This window comes from Mobula hypostoma, chromosome 15, assembly GCF_963921235.1.
Source record: "Mobula hypostoma chromosome 15, sMobHyp1.1, whole genome shotgun sequence".
NCBI classification, from domain to species: Eukaryota; Metazoa; Chordata; class Chondrichthyes; order Myliobatiformes; family Myliobatidae; genus Mobula; species Mobula hypostoma.
In genome coordinates, this window is record NC_086111.1 from 62,083,459 (window position 1) to 62,107,182 (window position 23,724).

A 23,724-nucleotide genomic window follows, 5' to 3' on the forward strand; every position below is an offset into this window, starting at 1 on the left:
TTGCTGGATGACTCTGGATACATTGAGTGAATGAGGTGGTGGGAATCTCTTCATGCAGGCACCCAGGAAACCCCTCCATTTCTATACTGAAGCAGAAGTGTAAGGTCATCCTCTAGGCTAGACGATACAGGAGCAAAGCAGCTGGACCACACATTTAATGATGAAAAACTATGCTGATTGGAGCTAGACTGGTTCCAAAGGGAAATACCAGTCCTGATATGGCTTGCAGGCAAGTTAACCCTCACTGCACCTGGTGCAAGTCCAAGACTCATGGAATCTAACAACATGACCTGGGTGAACTTGAAGTCCTCCTGGTAAAGTGCTAGGGAATCTACCTCTCCAATTCTACACCAGCCACACCCAGTCTAAGGTCCCTATCAAATTGGAGCCTCTCTGAAGACACAAGGAAAATAATTTTATTTTAAAACTCAATTTTAATTGAACTACTTTTAATTAATTTTAAACATTGAAATACTAAAACCTTGGAGTAATTTATTTGTTTTATGGTAGTTAAAAGCTAAGCCACTGTACTTGGATAGCTGAGGCTTCATTTCTGGAATTGCCTCCTGTCAAAAGTCGTTAGGTATGAGGCAGCTTTCCATAGAGAAGATTAAGGAGAATAAAAAGGGATGTTATGTGTATATTAAGGGGGGGGGGGAGAATAACCAGAGCATAGAGCCTCTTAAAAAATAAAGTGGATATTGTTGTGCAAAAGCACAGAAGATGGGTAGGGCTCTCCTCTTTTTAGCATGAAGGATATGAAAACTTCAACATTCAAAGTTTTGGAGATAGTCTGCAATACAGCAGACATACTGGATGTCTTAAAGCCTATGAAGATAGTTAAGTCTCCAGAGCCTGATTAGGTTTATCCAAGAACAATGTGGGAAGCTACGGAAAAAATTGTAGGAGGGCTAGTTGAAATCTATTCATCACTATTTACAGCAGCTGAAGTGCTGGAATTTGTGTGTATATTTAAGGTGGAAGTTAATCATCTTCTGATCAGTCAGGGCATCAAAGAACTTGGTGAGAAGGCAGGGGTATGGGATTGTGTGGGATCTGGGATCAGCCATGATGGAATGGATTTGATGGGCTGAATGGCCCAATTCTGCTCCTACGTCTTATGGACTGAAAGGGAGCTAATGTGCCTTTAAGGGTTGGAAAGAAAAACGTGGGAGCTGTATTCCAGTAAATCAAACATCTGCGGTAAGCAAGTTACTATAGGAGATTCTGAGGGATAAGACAAGATGTAGAATTACTGTAGTTATTAGGGACAATCAGCACAGCATTATATGGGAGATCATATAATGATCAAGGGAAGGCACAAACAATCTCCCACATGTAATAGTGGCCAGAGGACCTAGGGTAACAGAGGAACTGAAGGAAATTCGCATCAGGCACAAAATGGTAAACTGATGGGACTGAAGGTTGATAAATCCCCAGGGCCTGATGGTCTGCATCCTAGGGTACTTAAGGAGGTGACTCTAGAAATTGTGGTGGCATTGGTAACCATTTTCCAATGTTCTATAGATTCAGGATCGGTTCCTGTGGATTGGAAGGTAGCTAATGTTATCCCACTTTTTAAGAAAGAAGGGAGAGAAAAAACAGGCAATTATAGACCAGTTAGTCTGAGATCAGTGGTGGGGAAGATGCTGGAATCAATTACAAAAGCAGCATATTTGGATAGCAGTGGCAGGATAGGTCAGAGTCAGCATGGATTTACGAAGGGGAAATCATGCTTAACTAATCTTCTGGAATTTTTTGAGAATGTAACTATGAAAATGGACATGGGAAAGCCAGTGGATGTAGTGTACCTGGACTTTCGGAAAGCCTTTGATAAGGTCCCACATAGGAGGTTAGTGTGCAAAATTAGAGCAAATGGTATTGGGGGTAGGGTACTGACATGGATAGAAAATTGGTTGGCAGACAGGAAACAAAGAGTAGGGATTAATGGGTCCTTTTCAGAATGGCAGGCAGTGACTAGTGGGGTACCATAAGGCTCAGTGCTGGGACCACAGCTATTTACAATATATATTAATGATTTAGATGAAGGGATTAAAAGTAACATTAGCCAATTTGCAGATGACACAAAGCAAGGTGGCAGTGTGAAATGTGAGGAGGATGTTATGAGAATGCAGGGTGACTTGGGCAGGTTGGGTGAGTGGGCAGATGCAGTTTAATGTGGATAAATGTGAGGTTATCCACTTTGGTGGCAAGAACAGGAAGGCAGATTACTAACTGAATGGTGTCAAGTTAGGAAAAGGGGAAGTACAATGAGATCTAGGTGTCCTTGTTCATCAGTCACTGAAAGTAAGCATGCAGTGAAGAAAGCTAATGGCATGCTGGCCTTCATAACAAATGGAATTGAGTATAGGAGCAAAGAGGTCCTTCTGCAGTTGTACAGGGCCCTGGTGAGACCACACCTGGAATATTGTGTACGGTTTTGGTCTCCAAATTTGAGGAAGATATTCTAGCTATTGAGGGAGTGCAGCGTAGGTTCACGAGGTTAATTCCCGGGATGGCGGGACTATCATATTTTGAAAGAATGGAGCGACTGGGGCTGTATACACTGGAATTTAGGCTGAGAGGGGATCTGATTGAAACATATAAGATTATTAAGGGATTGGACACGCTAGAGGCAGGAAACATGTTCCCGATGTGGGGGGGGGGGGGGGAAGAGAAGAGGAGTCCAGAACCAGAGGCCACGGTTTAAGAATAAGGGGTAGACAATTTAGAACGGAGTTGAGGAAAAACTTTTTCCACAGAGGATTGTGGTTCTGTGGAATGCTCTGCCTCAGAAGACAGTGGAGGCCAATTCTCTGGATTCTTTCAAGAAAGAGTTAGATCGAGCTCTTAAAGTTAGCAGAGTGAAGGGATATGGGGAGAAGGCAGGGAAAGGGTACTGATTGTGGATGATCAGCCATGATCACAGTGAATGGTGGTGCTGGCTCGAAGAGCTGAATGGCCTACTCCTGCATCTATTGTCTATCATGTCTCAAATTATTATTGTTTTTAAACATGGTACCCATTGTGTTTTGAGAGCAAGGTAGCTGACAAAGTCTAAACAGCCTTTGATAAGGTCCCATGTGGTAGGCCTTTTGGAAATTTAAGTAATCTAGGATCCAGGGAGCACGAGCAAATTGGACCATAGTTGGCTTGATGGTAGGAAACAGAGGCTAAGATTTAATAGGAATTTGAGAGGTAACTTTTTCACCCACAGGGTGCTCATTATATGCAATGACCTGCCAGAGAAAGTAGATTATCACTAAAAAGGTGGTTACTGGAGATGTACATAGATAAAAAAAAAGTTCAAAAAAGATATGGGCCAAATGCAAACTAACAGAATAAGCTTAGATGGAATTCTTGGTCACAGACCAGTTGGGTCTAAGGGCCCATTTCTGTGTTGTATGATATTTGGGGACAAAATCCTCCTCACTTTTCTAAAGCAAGAACAAAAACCTACTTCTTCTACAATTACTTCAAATCCATTCCATGATTTCTCACCCTCCTTGCTATTGTATCTTAAACCTTAAATTTATACAAATGTTATATTTCTGCTTAACTACCACTGCTCCAAAAAAAAACACCGTAGCCCTTTCTAGCCATCATCGCAAAAATCTTGCAGTCCTACCAACACTTTCATAAACCTCTTCTGCAGTCAGTAGTGCAAGGCCAATGTGAACTTCCTCTGTCAATCCTAGTTCTTTCTTATGCACTTAAAATGTAACTAAAATTACCACACTAGTCACCTTAATGACTCTTAAAATTACTACACGTTAGTAGATTTCACATTAAGGCAGTTTTCTCTTCAAGGATTTTTCCTTCACACTTAAATGTATTAGTCCTTTACGTACTGGTCCATTAGACTGGAAGGTCCTCAGTTTCTTATCTTGATTCATTTAAAGACCTCCATCAACACTACTTCCCACTCCCCCACCCCATCTCCTTTCACAACACTATAAATAAAGAGACTGAAACATTGGTTTTCTGTTTTTTAAATTTAGATTTTTATGTACTACAGAAATAATCTTATTAAATATGTAGTTAGTTTCTATAAAAACATACAATATTGTTTGACATTAAATTCCAATACACAGACAGTCCAAACTGAGACAGGTCCATGTTAGGCATTCACAGATATCAGATTACTCATTCCACTGAAGTAGGATCTTTCCCTTTCACTCATCACCTCAAAGTGTAGAGGTCTTCGGCAGAAGTTACATTCAGCCGAGGAATGGGACTTCAACTCCAATCCAACCTCCTTCCACGTAAGCAAAAGTTTTTCTGTTAATTAAAATGAAAGATGTACTCAGTTGTACAAAATTCAGCAAGTTAAAATTCTAATCACAATTATTCAAAAACAAAATGAAGCCCAGCTATTTGATATGTATTCTGATTCCAAAGTAACCCAAAAATTAGACCATATTTAGGAAAACCAAAAATAATCCACTTTGAAGTATTCAAAACCAGTAGCTTTTTTTAAAAAAACAATTGCAAGTATCTCAGTAGCAAAGCAATATACAACCTTCAGTATACCCATGTGTTAAACCTATACAAATTGAATATTTAGTTCATGGAGTTGTTAGTATAGAGAGTGGTATGGATAAAGGGACAGGCAAAAGAGACAAAATGTAGACAAAGAAATCAAATAGTACAGAAAATTAACAGCATCAAGAAATCCTGCTGCTATGTACCACTTTAATGATCCTATCTTCAAATTTGTCATTCATTTGCACCTTGGACTATGCCATTTGAGCGAACTCCCAGCAAGAAACAAGCAGCTGGAGGAACTCAGCAGATCAGGCTGCATCTACGAGTTGGGGTGGGGGGGGTCCAGTTGGGGAAAATGGCCAGATATGTTTTGGCTCAACACCATCATAGTCCCAGCACACCAGCTAGTACAGGATGATGTAGCACAAAAGGTCAGCTATAGTGACAATGCTGTCTCAAGTTGTCTAAACTGTTTAAATTGAACTTTTAATATTCACACATTTAAATGTTCACGTTCAGGGTCCAGTACAATATTTCTAACATTTTAGGTGCTTAAAGAAAAAAACTTGAGCAGGTAATTTTGTTGAAACAAATTTTTACAGGGCTCAAACGTGGGTGAAATAAAAGGATTGTTTCCCCGTGGCTGACACTCTGTTCAAAGGGATCTGCTAAATTTCTATTTTATGGGAATACCAGTCAGCAAATCCAAAGACTGTAAACATAAGCCATATTACAATTCATTTAATACAAAGAAATTAGGTATTATCCTCACTGTTGGAGGTCAAATCATATTTAGTAATTGTAGCCCATCAGTATTTCACCCATATACATACAATTGCATATCCAATATGGAAATGTTCCATTTATCATTTAACCAACCTGGCAAGTCAATGATCTCACTTTAAAGACTACCTTAACTCATTCTCATTAGTCATTGCTGCTTATATTTGCATTTGCACAATTACTATTCTAAAAAATTTGTTGAGTACGTCCAAAAGAAAGTAAATCTCAGCATTGTATATGGTGACCTATAGGTAGTACTCTGACAACAACTTACTCTGAAACTTTGGAATTTCTTGCAAGCCCATCACTTTTTGGTTATGTTAGATGTCACAAGTGGGTGATGGTTGCCTGACGATGATTTTTCATGGCTATTTCAGAAGGTAGTTAAGTGTCAGCTACATTGCTGTCACACTATACACTTACTATTGCTAAGTATCACTTCTACCAATCTTTCAAAAAAATAAAATACAAAACTGCTTTATTGTAAACTTGAATAATTTTCTTTTACTCTAGGCTTTTGACTCATCACTAGGGGCAGAACACCGGTTCAAAGTTCAATGCATTTCACCCGTTTTGTCAATAACCACTTAAGCTTGCTTTGAAACTTTCTTCATTGAACTAGGCTCCTATCTTAGTATGGTGTTCAAATTTCACTGGCATTGATACAAGGCCTACTTACCAACAAAATAATTCATCATTTGAGGAGAATGATGAGGAGTTGGGGCAATACGCAAGAGCTCTTCACCACGCGCTACAGTAGGGTAGTTGATAGCTTGTACGTAAATGTTGTATTTACTCAGCAGTTCATCGCAGATCTGAGTGTTTTTAGCAGCATCTGCAACCTAAAGTTGGCATACACAGAACACAAAAATCAATGAATGTTTGATTAAAACCTTCATTTCTTAAACCTAGACCCTGTAGACAATTTCTTTTTAAGTATTCAATCAATTAGTTGGCTAGCTAAGAGGGATCAGAAGTGGCGAGAGTGAGCAATTTCAGGTTTATGTTCCTCAAATATATCTAAGGACCTAACCTGGACGCAACATATTGTTGTAGCTATAAAGGCGGCAGGACAGTGGCTATATTTCATTAGGAGTTTGAGGAGATTTGGTTTGTCAACTAAAGCACTCAAACTTCTAAAATTGTACTGTAGAGAGCATTCTGACTGGTTGCATCACGGTCTGGTATTGGGAGGGACTACTGCACAGGACTAAAACAAGTTGCAGATACTTGTAAAATTAGTCAGCTCTATCATGGGTACCAGCATCCATAGTATCCAAGACATCTTCAAGGAGCAGTGCCTTAGGAAGATGGCATCCATTATTAAGGATCCCCACCACCCAGGGCATGCCCCCTTCACAATGTTACCATCAGGAAGGAGGTACAGAAGCCTGAAGGAACACACTCAAGAGATTCAGGAACAGCTTCTTCCCATCTGCCATCCAATTTCTAAATTGAAATCGAGCCCATGAATACTACTATTATTGCTGTAATCTTGCACTGTTTTATTGTAACTATTTAATCGACATATATACACACACTTATTGTAACTCAGCTTTTTTCTGAGTATTGTTTTTGTTTGTTTTTTTTCTGTATTTCATTGTACTGCTGCCATAAACTTAACACATTTCACACCATATACCTGTGATATTAAATCTGATTCTGATGGCTCTCATTTTGGCAACTTTAAACTCTCAACAATTTCACTAGCATTCACCCCCCCCATGCTATAAATAATTTACCAATTAATTAGATGTGAAGTAACTTAAGACTTTGGCAATGCCCCAGCTTAGCGTACAAAAAGAGATTACAATTTCAAAACAGGAAACCGCAGGAAAAACTGGGGAATTTTGCATAATTTACTCAGAAATCGGGCATGTAGTACACAATACATTCAATCCACATGCAGGCTGCTAAACAGCTACACAGATGAATGTGCCTCTTCTGGTCCGAAATCTTGTATTTATAACAAGTCAAGGCTCACCCAAATCTTTCTGAAACGTCACATAGTTCTGGTCCCACCACTCTTTCGGGGAATGAGGTCCAGATCACCACCATCCTCTGGGTGTGCAGTTTGCCCCTAATTCTTTTCCAATTTTTACTTTCATAAGTGTGGCACAGAAAAGGTTTAGGGGGTTAGGGGGAAGGGGGAAGAGGGAAGAAGAGCCAGACAATGTGTGGTAGGTGTCCAAGTTGGAGGAAGCAAATTGATGAAACTTCCTAAAGGAATACTGAGAAAACAGTTATTAATCAATACCTACTCTGACTGGGATGATGTGACTTGGACAGTGAACCACAGGTAAACCAGCATCCATAAGTAACTGGCGCATGTGTTTTACATTGCGTTGATGCCGACGGCGTAGTGCTCTTCCTTCCTGGCTTTTCAAGATTTGAACAGACTGCAAAGCACCAGACAGTAACATTGGCGGAAGTGAGGTAGTGAAGATGAAGCCAGCAGCATACGACCGGACAGTGTCTACAAGGGATGCAGTACTGGCAATGTAGCCTCCCACACAACCAAACGCTTTTCCTGCAATAAAACAAAACATACAACCATTTGCTATCTTATTTAACTAGCAGTGTCTGGAAAGGTAACTAATCAACCCAAATGCAACAGATCCAATTAAAATTTGCAGAACAAGAAAACTTAGATGCTTACTGCGTAGCACAAGGTTTTAATCTGTTTTTAAAATGGAAGTTTAAAAATCAGATTTTATCTGTAATAACAATGGACACATTTTTAATTCATTTAATAGCATATTTATGTTTCATTTTATATTTCAACTTTAGAGGCCTTATATTTTGTATGTTCAAATTTAAAATTGACTTGCTGTTTAAGCCAAAAGTGAACATCGATCCCCGACTTGGTGGGACTACAACTAGAGGTTATGGGTTAAGGGTGAAAGCTGAAAAGTTTAAGGGTAACATGAGAAGAAACTTCTTCACTTTAGAGGGTGGTGAGAGTGTGGAACGGGCTGTCAGCACAAGCGGCGCATGCGAGCTCAATGTTTAAGAGAAGTTTGGATAGGCACAGATGAAGGGCTGCGGTTCCCATGCAGGTCAATGGGAGTCAACAGTCCAAACGGTTTGGCATGGACTAAATGGGCTGAAGAGCCTTTTCCTGTGCTTTTTAAATGACTGACTCATATGATACCCCCATCACTGCATAACAATAACCAATGTTAACTAACCTCATCTTCTCGCTGCTCACTTGGGACACAATGCTACTGAAAAGTTAAGATAGCAATACCCAGTTCCACAAAAAAAAAGCACATGTTCCCAATTTCAAAGTATAAATCCTATAAAAGTCATCGCCATTCTGCACAAAAGCAGATTACAGTACTTTAATTAAAAGTTTTAGACGAAGACTAAAAACATGCTGTAATTCACATTGAAATTGCCTGCTTAACAGAACTCAGTAAATAGTAGGTCAACTACATATGACTACTTTGTTGGAACCATTCATTTACACATTCTACATTGCCAGCTGTATGTCAGTTGAGATTTTGATGAATGGTACTATAGTTTGAAATTGTGAAGGCTCAGGCACACTTGGTAACAAGAACTTTAGTTAGACTTTTGAAGTAAACAACTATCTAGGTCATTGCCAGATTTTATGCAAGACATTTGAAGCAAAAGAAAAAGAACAATTCACTTTGCAAATCTCAAATAAGAACTCCCACTGTCAAAAACTGAATAATGCTAAAATAATTTTTTAAAAATTAAGCCACAGCACCTTTCATTAGATGCCATGTTTATTTGTGCATTGTTGGGGGAATAAGGATAAATAGTAGCACACAATAGTTTGAAAGTTTAGAACTGCAAGAGAAGCCACAGTTTACAAAATTATAACCCCTTAGTCTTTAACAGGTTGAAAAGCAAACTCAAAAGGCTATAGCTAGATCAGTAATTCTCCAGATTACCCCACACAAGTTTAAATTCTGGATTTAGCTTTTCAAGACTCCAGAAGAGTTAATTTGTATTCCAATCAGTTGCCCATCACAAGAGGATTACAGATAAGTGGTGTAAACAAACTACAAAATAAACTTTTAAACATAAACATTTGAATCTATCCAAGATGATTAGATGCTTAAGAGAATAGCCTAGCCCAAGTGTTAAATATTTACAAAGAAATTCTTGATGAGATTATTTCCAGTTAGAAGGCTCTTGTGCTGCAATCAAATTGAAAGAGCTGTGCAAGATCAGTATGAACTTAGCAATACAAGTCTTCAAATCAATATGTTATTTGCCAATGACCCACTTTTGGAAAAATCATAAATAATGTCCTCCACTTTAGAGGCAAATATTCCTGTTGGACAGCAAGTTCATTGAAGGTTACTGGAGACTGGAGTCACATGGAATCTCTTGCCATTAGAAACGGTTAGTAGATTTACAACATCATTCACTGTATGATTCTCAAAACGAAACCCCACTTTGTGGAACAAAATCCACAGCTGGCATGTTGAAATCTAAACACCAATTTTACTTTCAATTGCAAAAAAACAGATAGAGAAAATCCTTTTGTTCTCTCCATATTCATCCATTTTCACTCGATGCACTCAACTCTCCATCTTAACTTCCCATCTCCTACATAACAACATTTCCTTAAAGTTTATAAAGCATGGTTTAAACTTTTCCCCATCATTTATCTAGTGAAGTCAACACTTGTGATTCAGCTGCAATACTCAAAATGATTTCTAAGTTAGTGACATGAGCTTTTTTGGCAAGGTTTATTAAGGAGCAAGTAATGAGGTACACTAAATATCCTGGGCAACTGATTATAATAGGATACATTGTTTAAAAGAACAATGTACAAAACTGCAATTTTATCCCATAGATCAGATTTTCAATTTAACCTCGTGTTTAATGAATATTTTTCTTGACAAAAGAACAGACACCAGATTTGCAATAATATTTCTGTTTGTGGCCAGCTTACCCAGTGTTCCAGATATTATATCCATTTTATGCATGACCCCATCCCGATCTCCAATCCCTCCACCACGTGGACCATATAGACCAACTGCATGGACTTCATCAACAAAAGTTATTGCACCATATTCATGTGCTACATCACACATCTCCTCCAATGGACAGACTGCACCTGAGGTAATGAATTTGAACAATTGAGAAATGTTACTAATAATTTATAAATTAAAAAAATATCAATAGTGCAATAATCGCATTTTTTTTGTTCAAGAAACAGTTCTTTAAAACCAACTTAAGAAACAAATTTTAGTCCAAAGCAGTAAATCAGTTTGCACAGATGTGGTAAACCACAATAGCTGGTTACCCAGCATTTTCAGTAACATTTAAAGTCTACAGGAACACACACAAAATGCTGGAGGAACTCAGCAGGTCAGGCTGCATCTATGGAAATGATTTCAGGCTGAGATCCTTCTTCAGGACTGGAAAGGAAGGTGGGGGGGGCGGGAAAAGGATACCACAATTTAAAAAAAAATTGGTAGGCAGAAGGTGAAGACAGCTAGAAGGTGTTAGGTGAAGCCAGGTGGGTAGAAAAGGTAACAGGCTTGAGAGGAAGCAATCTGATAGGAGCGAAGAGTGGACTATAGGAGAAATGGAAGGAGGAGGATACTGGGGGAGAAGATAGGCAGGTGAGAAGGGGACAGAGTGGGGAATAGAGGAGAGGAAAAAATTACCAGAAGGAGAAAGAGATATTCATGCCACAAAGTCAGCAGCTACCCAGATGGAATACAAGGTACTGCTTCTTCACAGAGGGTGAACTCATCTTGGCACAAGAGGAGACCATGCACTGACACAGTCAGTATGTGAATCAGTATTAAAATGTTCCGCTTTTGGCAGATGAAGCAGAGATGCTTAACAACAGTTTACAATTTATGACGGGTCTCATCAATGTAGAGGCGGTCACCTCAGGAGCACCAGACAGAATGGACAACCTCAGCAGGTTTACAGGTGAGGTGTTGTCTCACCTGGAAGGGACTCTGAATGGGCAGGTGTAATACTTAAGCTACTTGCAGGGAGGGAGATTAATGGAAAGGGATGAATGGACAAGGGATTCCTACATCAAGGGTGGTGCATGTGTACAAGAGAAAAGAGGCAAAGATATGTTTGGTGGTAGGATACTTTGGAGATGGAAGATGTGGAGAATACTGCGTTGGATGTGAAGGCTCATGGGTAAGGACAAGAGGAACTTTTAACACTGTTGAGGTGGCATGAAGATAGGGCGAGCGCGGATCTTCACGAAATGGAGATGCAGGTGAGGGCATCATTAATGGTGGAAGGGAAATACTGTATTTTGAAGGAGGACATGTCTGATGCTCTGGTAAGGAAAGTTGCATCCTAGGAACAGATGTAGTAGAGACAAAAGGACTGAGAAAAGAGAATAGCAGTTTTACATGAGACAGAGTGGGAAGAGGTATAGTCAAGATAACCATGGGAATCAGTGTAAAAGATGTCGGTTGACAGTTTCTCTCCAGAAATGGAAACTGATGAAATTGATGAGCTCAGCACGGGTGTGTGAAGTAGCACCAATACAGTCGTCAATGTAGCGTTGAAAGAGTTGGGGGAACATTACTGGGGAAGGCTTGAAACATGGTCTGTTCTACATAGCCAAGAAACAGGCATAGCTGGGTCACATATGGGTGCCTCTGGCTACTCCTTGAGCCTGGAGAAAGTGAGAGGAGTCAAAGGGAAAATAGCTGGGAGCAAGGACTAGTTCGGCCAGACAGAGGAGGGTTATGGTGGAGGGGAATTGGCTGGTTCTTTTCGTGAGAAAGAAACAGAGCTTGATGGAGATGGTGATGGATGGTCCCTGTACAAAGTGTACAGTGTCTGAAAGAAAATGCATTTCTTTCTTGATTGATCTCAAGGGAATTTTAGGGTTGTCTCCCCCAAAATACTTCTTTCAAGTTTGATCACCCAGTTCACAACGGCAGAATGGGTTTCTTAGTAGCTGTCCTGGGCTCTGTGGTCAAAATAGCTCAGTCTTGAGAGAAGCATGAAAAATATGATACAAATAACATTCATTCTACAGTTACTTTATATTCAAATTTGAATGCCTTGCATACCATCCATTGAATGGACAGTTTCAAAAGCTACAATCTTTGGGGTGGCTGGGTTTGACTTCTTCAGTAGTTCCCGCAGATGATTAACGTCATTGTGACGAAATATGAACTTTGGAGCTCTACTGTTCCGGATTCCTTGAATCATGGAGGCATGGTTTCCAGCATCAGAGTAGATTTCACATCCTGGCCATATTAAAAGATAACAAGAGCTCAGTACCAGAACTTGAATTATTTGGACCATTCCAACAAAGAATATACAGTACAAATCTAGAAAAATCATCCTGTGCATTTGTATTGGTGGAAATAATGGGACTTCCATAAAATCCCCAAATAGGAAATCACTCTCTTCCTAAAGAGAATGAGATTTCCGCTTCACTTAAAAATACAGTCAACATCCATGGGGTCAGCTTTTAATACATAATAAATGGCTTCAGGATGGCAGCAACTGGATATTAAAACAGGAAGAATAGAAGCAGCTTCTGTTCTCATCAGTAATATGTACATCCAACAAAGTTACACTGAATAGCAGAGATTCTGGTCTATTTTATCCAGCCAAATCGGACACTAACTACTATAGACAACAAATACTGAATATTTCTGTGCAGTTACAAAAAAAGGAAACAAAAACTGACAACTTTGAGATGGGAACACATCTGGGAACAGCGAGATCGATGATGAAAAATTGGTTCGGACAGATAGGCAAACATTTCCAAGTATCCTAAAATATTCCAGTTTTGACATCTGCAACAAATGACATATGATATCGTTGATTCGTACCTGGAAGCATTTTGGCCAATGTAAATAAGGTAGAATCATTTGCTACAAAGCACGATGAAAACAGCAGTGCTGCATCTTTGCCATGGAGATCAGCCAATTCAGTCTCCAAATCAACGTGGAACTTGCTTGTTCCCGAAATGTTTCGAGTTCCACCAGCTCCAGCACCGTGGCACCGAAGGGTATCCCTAAAAACACAAAATGAGAAGTTTATAAAGCAGGGATCAAGAAAGACCATGTTATTGGCATTTTAAATGGTATTTTGTGAATGTGACATAAAATTTTGCTTATGCATTTGAAAATGGCAAGGATCCATGCAAAATTACGTCATATTCAAAACATTAACTCCTCCTGACTTGTAGGTACATCAACTTGGTTCACATTTTTTGGGTTTTAAAAAGCTTGTATTGAATTCCTAATTATTAATTTATAAAGTTAGGAAGTACAACAGGCATGAAGTCTCTCAAAAGAGATTTTAAATAAAATCAATCCAAGAGCAATACATCAATTTATAGAATGTAGATGTTGCACCATAAATTACTTTAGGGACAAGTAAAATTCAGAAACTCACATTATGGACCCTACAACACGGTGGTGGCGGCTCATTCCAAGGTAATCATTGCTGCACCAAACAAAAACCTCTTTCTTGACGCTCACTGAATCGGAGTAGTCATCTGCCATTGGAAATACATCAGCACGACGATTCACCGTTTTGAAAACACGGTAAGTGTGATCAGTTTTCTTCTCATCAATCTTCTTTTCAAAAAATCCATCATATTTGAAAGCTGGAACTGCTGCAGAAGTACATAAGGAAGTTTCTACAGGTTAGAAACAAATACAAGGAGGGATTTTGAGAGCAAGCTGAAAAAGGCTGGCAGTGCTTACTGCCCATTTCCATCCTTTGCTTACACTCACATTTTGGTATATTGTCCTGAAGGAGATGAGAAACTGCAGGCTTCTGCTTCACCGCCCCATGCAGAGTTTTCAACAGGCCATCTTTATCATGTCCATCGGCTGTTTTAATGTTGTCTGCAGTTGGACTAACAGACAATTCTGCAGAGACGAAAAGTTAACTTAAAGACTTTAGGTGAAAAATACAACTTTAACTATAAAAATAGCCATTTCAGTAGCATTAAACAAGCAGTACAGATGACCCCTATACTACAGAGGATTTAATTTCCTGGAAAAATGTCCATAATCACCATTTTTCTTGGAAATGTGAACCCCTTCTTCATCAAATACTGCCTAGAAGGCAGAAATGCCTTTCTACAGGATTTCTTTCATATCAAGTTATTTTATTCAGTGATGACAATGTAATCCACCAGTGTTACTTAACAGATTCAGGGAATGAACATAGCTCATGAAAAAGACAAATTCTGTCAGTTTTGAAGACACTTAGTACTGCATGACAGTAAGATATGAATATGACATCACCATATGGAATGGGTCAGCAGTCGCAGACAAGTCCTCCTTTGTCATGCCCTCTCCAGTTTGAGAACACGTGAACAGACATTACTGAGTACAGCACTGTTCTGCTCCTCATATGCAATGCAGTTTCTCAGAAGAGCAAGGCTCCTGAATTAGGAAAGGGCTTAGGTAGTGCTGATAATAGGCAACAGGATGGGATTTAAGAACTGGCATAAATTGTAGAACGGATCTCAGGAAGTAATGGGCGAGTTAATGGAAATGAAATAAATGGCCAAGGAATTACTGTAAGGTGATGGCTATTGTAAGTGCAGCTCCTCATAATGCTGCACCTTTCAGTCCTATAAATCAAGAATGGAGCTTTGCTGCACATAAAACATCCATTTAAGCGTTACTACTGAAGTGGTAGGAAACACTCTGGAAAATCATCTTGTGTCTACAGGACAATGCTTTTTCTAACAAGCTTTGATAAATAAAAATCAAAAGAACGCTGTTAAAAACAAACAGAAAATTTACCTTTTCTCATTGTGTGCATTTGTTGCACATCCTCTGAAAGTTCCTCACTGGCTTTGCGAACAACACTGCTCTTGCCATGGCTCATCTCAGCAGCAAGAAATGGACACTTTGAAGCAGCAGCCTGTCCAGCACTAGGGACTGGGTGCCCTGGTGGAAGCTGGGGTCCTGGGGCACTTGAAGCTGGAGTCGAACTATTAGGTTCTGTAATAAATTAAGGAATTCTTGAAATGAAGGCTCAGAAACAACAAAGAAAATGGTTTTAAACATTCCTTACAAGTCCAAGAACTTCAATAAATTATTTGACAAAATAACTTTGAGTTGAATTTACTAGCCTCCAACCTGATAGCATGAATATCAATTTCTCCTTCCAGTTTTAAAAAATTCCCTCCCCCTCCCATTTTCCACTCTGGCTTCTACCTCTTCTCACCTGCCCAACACCTATCCCTTGGTACCCTCCTCCTATGGTTCACTCTCCTTTCCCATCCACCTGGCTTCACCTATCACCTTCCAACTATCCTGCTTCCCCAACCCCACCTTTTTATTCTGGCACCTTCTCCCTTCTTTTCCAGTCCCAAAGAAGGGTCTCGCCCCAAAACATCGACTCTATTCATTTCTACAGATGCTGCCTGACCAGCTGAGTTCCTCCAGCATTGTGTGTGTGTGTGTGTGTGTGTGTGTGTGTGTGTGTGTGTGTGAGTGTGTGAGTGTGTGAGTGTGTGAGTGTGTGAGTGTGTGAGTGTGTGAGTGAGTGAGGAGAGAGAGAGAGAGAGAGAGAGAGAGAGAGAGAGAGAGAGAGAGAGAGAGAGAGAGAGAGAGAATGGTGGAATACAAAATAACCCTAAAAAAAAATTGCATCAATAAAACATTTTCCTTATGTGCTGCCCAAAAGTTTAATGAGCTTCCCATCAGATCTGAAGTCTAATGTTGATGCTGCTTCTCTCTCACTGGAATCATACTTCTGCTCAATGTTAATACATTGAAGTTGTTTTAGCTTGCGATTAAACGTCAAGTAAACTTTGGCATTAAAGCGTTTAAAATCAACAGACGCCAGAATATCATTTTTCCATGTTATTTTCAGTTTATCCATTTCACTCCCCTGAAGCTTACTTCACTTGGGTGTTTGATAAATCACTCAACAACAAAAAAAAACAAAAAAAATTCAATTTTACATATCAGTAGGAACAATTTTCATTCCATTCTGCTGTCTTATTCAATACACACAATGTGCTGGAGGAACTCACTGGCTCAGGCAGCATCTATGGATGGGAATAAACAGCTGACCCTTCAGAATCAACCTGAAGGATCAGGATTAAGGGTCTTGAGCCGAAGCGTTGCCTGTTAATTCCCATCCACGGATGCTGCCCAACCTGCTGAGTTTCTTCAGCACATTGTGAGTATCGCTCTCAGTTTTCAGCATCCGCAGCACATTTTGCATCTGTGCTGTCTTATTATAAATACAGAAGTCAGAAATAAATATTTCTATAATTAAAATAGGGAACTCCTCCTTAAACAACACTTACTTTCATTCACTGGTGTTGTTTCTTTGGTCTGTTGACAGTGAGCAGCTGAGGTTGCTATGGTGCGCATTTCAGGCTTGGCTCCCGCCCTCATCATCATCACAGGGCAATGACGTGCATAATAGATCAGTGACTTGCCAGCATTTTGAAGAAAAGTCTGAGACACTCGTGAAAGGAATGGGCAACGACGAACAACAGCCTCCATTGTAGTCCTTAACCTACAGGGAGAAGAAAATGGCTTACATTCAAATAAAATGACAATGAACAGGTCAGAAAGGATGGAAAAAGTTCCACAGTTACAACCCTTCCCTACCTTGCTTACACTTCCAGCAATTTGTGTCACTAAACATTTTTAAACTTAAACATGAAAGGGCAGATAAATGTCATTATCCACTTTTCCCCGTGTGTGATCCAACAGAAACTTGAATCGACTCATTTCCATCAACTCCAGTAGAGAAGCACAAAATTTCATACATAAAGATTAGAGCACAAATGTTTCTTGTATACAAAACGAGAACAAGATGGGCAGAAAGTAAATGACAGGAGTAGCATCTGTGAAGTATACCCTTGGACTTCAATTCTTATGTAGAAAAAGCTAGCATAACAAGGCTATCAGGATAGACTATGAAGCTTTGGACTTCATTGAAAAGGTTATTAAATGCAAGATAATTAATAATGAAATTGGCATAATCTTAAAAGCATCATTTCAACTGCAAGGAAAGAGTGAAAAAAAAACACTTGAATGACAAGCCTGGGATGAATATCAATGAGCTAAAATTCAGTTGAGTAATAACCAGAGTGGTGTAAAATTGTGCCTGCTCAAAATCCTCATGCCCACTCTCCAAACCAAAGACTCCAGAAGCCCTGTTGCTCCAAATAAGTTGCACAAACCAGCAAAAATTCCGAGACTCCCTCCCTGCTATATTTAGTTAACACAGATTTTTATCTCTTAACATTCAACATTGATGTTTACTAATAAGTATTCCACAACATTAATTTGACAAATTGCTTTTTTCTAAAGTATAATTTCACTGCACCATTTGAAATTTAACTATCTTTCCTGAAAGAAATGGAAACTTAATTTCTATACAAAGAAAGAAATATCCTGTATATCTACTAACCTGTTTAAAAACAATATATCAACTTGATGCCTTAAAGTTCCGTACATGTCCAGCAATCATCCATTTAAAATATAGTATCAAATTCAAGCTACAGCATACAATAATCTACTGTAAATGTTTAGATCTTAGCAGAAATAAAACATTTCTAGCAATATGTCTTCATGAGAACAAAGATACTGGAAAAGTACATCTTAAAGTCAATTAAAAATCAACATGCAAGAAAATTCGGTTCTTAATATTTATTATCTGCGCACTTAACACTATTTACAAGTTTGAAAAACAACTAACTGCACCGAGATTTGAAAAGTTAACTCACTTGAACAAAGTATTCCACTGGTATTTCAAATACCGAACACCAAACCCACGTTTGAAAAGGCTCATGTTTATTCTACTCTGAAACACCAGCCCACAAAAAAAAAAGAAACACCAAAGCTTTAACCTCGGCTAAGCTAACTCACATCTCAAATGGCTATGATCCAGTGTTTCCAAACAAGGGTTCAGAATTAGACAGCTGGCTCTGACATCTTTGTCATCTCTTCGTAGCATTTAACAATGGTGCATAGAGGTTTTGCCAAGGCTTATATAATGGAAGAAAATTAGAACCGCTTAAAAATTGTTTGCTCCAGGTACTGATGGGAAAATATTAACTAAATTTTACAAATAAATTTCCCCAAACTATTTCTCCAGGCGTTTAAATTTTCTTTCTACAGGGTTTCCTAACAGCTGTTACTATAGGGAACGTAAAAAATCTGAAGGGAGATCGATGTCTGGCTCCTTTTGTGCACCTTGCCACTGAATCGGCTTTCAACTAGTTGTTATGAGGATCAAATAATCCCCTGCTACACAGCAGAGGTAAAAAAAATTATGATTGAGTAATGTGACCTTACTTACAGAGAAAAAAAATTTGTTTAACAGATCACTTCATTTGGAAAGTATAAAATACACTTTCAGTAGAACTTGACTACATACAACTTCAAAAGAATGGCAAACTTTTAGTGGTATGGCTATAGGAACAGATATTGGTTAATTACTTCACCCACTGATCCAACAACTATGGCACAAGGCTTGAAGAATAAATTAAATCAAGAATACACGAGGTGACACTTCACTTGTGAGTCTGTTGGGGTCATGGACAATATCCAGTGCAGCCTCCTGTATATTGGTGAGACCTAACATAGATCAGGAGACCGCTTCGCCAAGCACCTATGCTCTGCCCACAAGTAAAAGTGGGATCTCCCAGTGGCCACACGTTTTAATTCCACTTCCCATTCCTACATGTCAGTCCATGGCCTCCTCTACTGTCACAATGAGGTCACACTCAGACTGGAGGAACAACACCTTATATTCTGTCTGAGTAGCCTCCAACCTGATGGCGTGAACATCAATTTCTCCAACTTCCGTTAATGCCCACCCTCCCTTCACCAGTCCCCACCCACTTTTCCTTCTCTCACCTTATCTCATCATCACCTCCTTCTGGTGCTCCTTCCCCTTTTCTTTCCTCCACAGCCTTCTGTTGTCTCCCATCAGTCTCCCTTCTGCAGTCCTGCATCTCTTTACCAATCAACTTTCCAACTCTTTACCCCCCGCCCCAGTTTCACCTATCATCTTATGTTTTTCCCCTCTCCTCCTAACCCTCCTGTTCCCTCCAGTCCTGAAACATGAACTGTACTGTTTTGTATGGATACTGCCTGGCCTGCTGAGTACCTCTGGGCGGGTCTCTCTCTCTCTCCCTCTCTCAGCATCTGAAGATTTTCTCTTGTAGGTGAACATAATAAAATGGTCACCGAATCCAGGTCAAGGTAGCACAAAAGGAAAAAGAGACAATGTCGAATATAACGTTACGATTATATTGAAAACATAATGCAGGTACACAAGAGCAAGGATGACAAGTGTATTAGCAGATCAAGAGTTCATAGTTATTGCACAAGACATTCATTCAAGTGGGACAGCAGCTGTCCCTGAGCTTTGTGCTACGTGTTTTCAAGCTTTTGCTTCTTCTACCCCATGGGAGGGAGAGAACAAAAAAAAAATAACCCTTTGCACGTTAGTCCTTGATTGCAATGGCTACTTTCCCAACGCAGCAGGAAGTGCAGACAGTCAATAAAGGGAAGATCAGTAAAGGTTTTCCCCATAGACTGGGCTGCATTCACAACTCTCTGCAAATTTTCACAATCTTGGGCCAAGCAGTTGCAATGCATTGAGACATAATGTTTGTATATATACAGATACACACATGCCAAATTTCCTTGGCCTTCTGAGCAAGCAGTGATGGCAATGTGCTATCTTGGCCATCATGTTTACATAGCAGATCCAGGACAAAGTGTCAGTGATACAACTCGGAGTAAGAGGATCTCAGCCATCTCCACCCCAAGCACTGTTGATACAGATAAGAGCATGTTCTCCACTCTGCTTCCTGACAGCTGTTTTGCTGACATTGACATAAACTAAATCAATTGAATGCTGGAGTTAAAAGGAAAGATAAATGGATTAAAGTAAAAATTCTAAAATTTGAATTTGTTGTGATTGATTTGGCAACCACATCAGGCTTTAGAAAGAGTTCACTGAACTTGTATCAGGCACTGGCATTGTTATGCTTAGTTAGACAAAGTATTCACAGAAATATTCCCTAGTTCAATCCAATGATATTAAATGGATTTGATCAGGCTCAACAGGTAGGCTGTATTCATCAATCCAATAATATAGAGCGCTCAGGACTACCTTTGCTGCACAGTTTTTAGTATTATTTTGTAATAAACCGATACAAACCAGAAACAATATTCAATACTTCAAAAGATACAAAAGTTTTCAAGCTGCTGACAAAATTCAAGGTTCCTTAAGGCCCGGTTTAAAGTCATGTAAAACATCAAGATACTTTAAGGATCACCATCACTTTTTACACAATTCACTAAATAGTGAATTGGCGGGCACTGCGGTAGTTTAGCGGCTAGCACGACGCTATTACAGCTCAGGACATTCCAGACTTCAATTCCAGTGCCGACTATGAAGTGTCTGTATGTCCCGTCACCGCCCCCCCCGTGGAATGCCAGGGTTTTCCCCAGGTGCTCCAGCTTCCTTCCACAGTCCATGGACATAGAGTAGATTAATTGGCCATTTTAAATTGTTGTGTTATAGGATAGGGATACTCAGGTTTGTTGTGGGGTTGCTGGGGCAGTGTGGCTCAAAAGGCCAGAAGCACATACTTCGCATTGTATTGCTCAATAGCAAACAATGTAGCTGAAAGCAGCTTCTTCAATCATCACAATTGGCAACAAAATTTCTAAGACTGATTGCCAATTTAAACTGGAAACTACTCAAACTGCAAGATTTCCTCCAAGCTCCTTAAGAACAGCTGCAAACCTAATTATCTATATGAACATTACTTTCTCCACAACACAAGAATAATTTTTCTCCCAAATCCTCAGATTTGGAAAACGAGAAAATGCACGCAAACTAGGAACGTCAAATCTGAAAGATACAGTTTGTGCAAGAGTATATGTATACACATACACACACAATGATGGCTAAAACATCTGCACAGTACTGTAGTCAAAATACTGAAGTTGGTTTTGAATATTTTGGGGTTTCTTTTGTTTATCTGACATTCTTTGTCATTGCCCATTCATAGATTTACAAAAGTCAGAATACTTACAAAAATGCAAGCAGGGCGTGCAGAACTATGAAAAATACTCTTAAAAACTGCTGAAATGTATATTCCCAAAAGTTGCCAAACATCTGGGAAACGTGTGTCATGTAACTGAAGGAAACAAAAATGATTAACCTCCAAGGAGCAAATTACAGGAAGTTGGCATATGAAAAATTTGAACTGCCTCCCAGAGATTTTTCAGAAATGTTTCAACAAAAAATTATAATAAATATTAATACTGACACAGGAAAGCAAAAACATAGAGGCAACTGAAATTGTTGAAAATCAGTATAACCAATGTATACCCATTTCATAACTGAAACTGTTACAGTCCCAGGAACAGAAAAAATGATGAAAACAATTTTGACAAGTAACGATTATCAGAGGCTACAGCTGATGCTTTTTGAATGCAACTATATCCCAATAAAACCTTTCACTTTTAATGCATTGAAGACAGTAGTCAGTTTTCTCCAAACATCTCATTTTAAAAGTACATTGTAATAGCACAGATAGAAAGTTCATCTCAATCCAATATACACAACCAGGTTACTACAAATACAATAAACACGAGAAAGTCAGCAGATGCTGGAAATCCAAAGCAACGCACAAAATGCTGGAAGAAGTTAGCAAGTCAGGTAACATCTACGGAAATTAATAGACATTGAGTAGGGGGAAGATGCCAGAATAAAAAGCTGAGGGGAGGAGGAGGCGGCTAGCTGGAAGGTGATAGGTGAATCCAGGTGGGTGGGAAAGGTAAAGAGTTGAAGAAAGAATCTGATAAGAGGAGAGTGGACCACAGGAGACAGGGTGGGGGGGGGGGGTGCAACCCAGGGAGAAGTGACAGACAGGTGAGAAATAAAAGATCAGACTGCAGAATACAATCATCCGTCAGATCTACTGCTGCATTGATTAGTTCTGAGCAGAAAAACAGTGATTAAATCAAGTGTTGTAGAGACTATTATTCATCCCAATAACAAATACAACTGCTGCAATAGCAGTTAAAAAAACAAAAATAAGTTTAAAAATATTTATTTTTACCGTTGAACTAACAGAAAACATTTTATAAACCAGCCTAACCACTTAACACATTTAATAATCCACGTCAAGAAATGTTCTCCCAAATGTTTCCTGGCTGAATACTTTTTCTTTCCTTAGGCTAGCTACTCTGCTGAGGATTTCCAACATTGCCAAATCATTGGTCATGTCAAAACATCTTACGAATGTGAAAGCGCTGTTGCAATACGCCAAGCATTCATATCAGGTCACTTAAGGTAGGAAGTTGCCAATTACCCAGATATTGTTTAATGAATTTGACTGAGGATATAAAGATTATACTCTTAACCAATGTTTGTTACTACAGCCTACAAGATACATAATTTTCTGTTGAAGAGAAAGGAATGGTGTGAGAGGGCTTATGACTTTCTAGCTCAGGAATGCTCCTCTAAACTTTGTAGAGAGAAACATAAACAATATAGCTTTAGACCCCTCCTTTCTGCGACCAAGTCCTGGTCTGGACACCTCAGTCAAATGTAATCCGAATGCTCCCCGTCAGCCACTTGTTGCTGGACGACCACATCAACCACCTCAGTCCTTGGTCAACCAGCCGGTGTCACCGAGTAACCGAGGCCGATGGCAGAGCGGCCCAAGGAACCGATGTCCAATTGAGTTTTTAAAATAAAAGCATTGGGCTCTCTTACCCGGTGTTAATGCTGGTGGCGGGGTTGGCAGCTCAGCAGGCACTCTTTTCTCGGACCGTGAGCGGTGCTGGAGTCGGTAGACCACGACCGGCGACACTCGACCTCCTCCTCGTTGCCCTGCACTGAGGACGAACTGGCGCGGCGCACCGCGTCTGCGCCGCTTATCACCGTACCGCCGGCTGCCAATCATCGCGAGAGCTTGCCAGCGCCCCGCCCCCCCATGACATCACCAGCCCCGCCCATCAGTCGCAACCTTCACCCCGCATCGTTCGTGTCTGTCACATGCCCCGCTGCAGCTCGACCCCGTTCGCCTGTTGCCCGGCTCCTGCGACGCTGCCCTCTGGTGAAGGCATTCCTGCAACTGCAACAACTCGCTCCACAACGCTCTGCGGCTCAAAATCCTACAATCTTATACTTTTTAAAAAAAAACACAACCTAAAGAAGCTTAAAACTTTTAATGTTCAAAATAAATTTATTATCAAAAGTACATGTCACCATGTACAACCCCGAGATCCATTTTCCTGTGGGCATACTCTGAGTAAATTCCAATAACCATGATAGAAATAATGAAATCATACCCAGAGGGTGGATACCTAGAGGGTGGATACCCAGTGTGCAAAAGACAACAAACTCTGCTAATACAAAAATAAGGGAAAAAATATCAATGTTAAGAAATAAATGAGCAATAAATATCAAGAACATGAGATGAAGAGTCTT

The 23,724-nt window shown here is 39.7% G+C and overlaps 1 protein-coding gene across 1 annotated transcript; it reads right to left on the bottom strand.

The window, feature by feature from the left end:
- Nucleotides 1-3,974: 3,974 nt before the first annotated feature.
- On the bottom strand, nt 3,975-23,164 carry alas1 (aminolevulinate, delta-, synthase 1). Its single transcript, XM_063068175.1, has 11 exons — nt 23,008-23,164; nt 16,550-16,764; nt 15,030-15,230; nt 14,004-14,141; nt 13,660-13,882; nt 13,092-13,276; nt 12,318-12,497; nt 10,208-10,372; nt 7,533-7,801; nt 5,951-6,113; nt 3,975-4,281 (listed from the first exon to the last, which is right to left on the bottom strand). Exons 2-11 carry the CDS (start codon nt 16,749-16,751, stop codon nt 4,121-4,123), a joined length of 1,887 nt encoding a protein of 628 aa, XP_062924245.1. The 5' UTR covers nt 16,752-16,764; nt 23,008-23,164; the 3' UTR covers nt 3,975-4,120.
- Nucleotides 23,165-23,724: the final 560 nt, after the last annotated feature.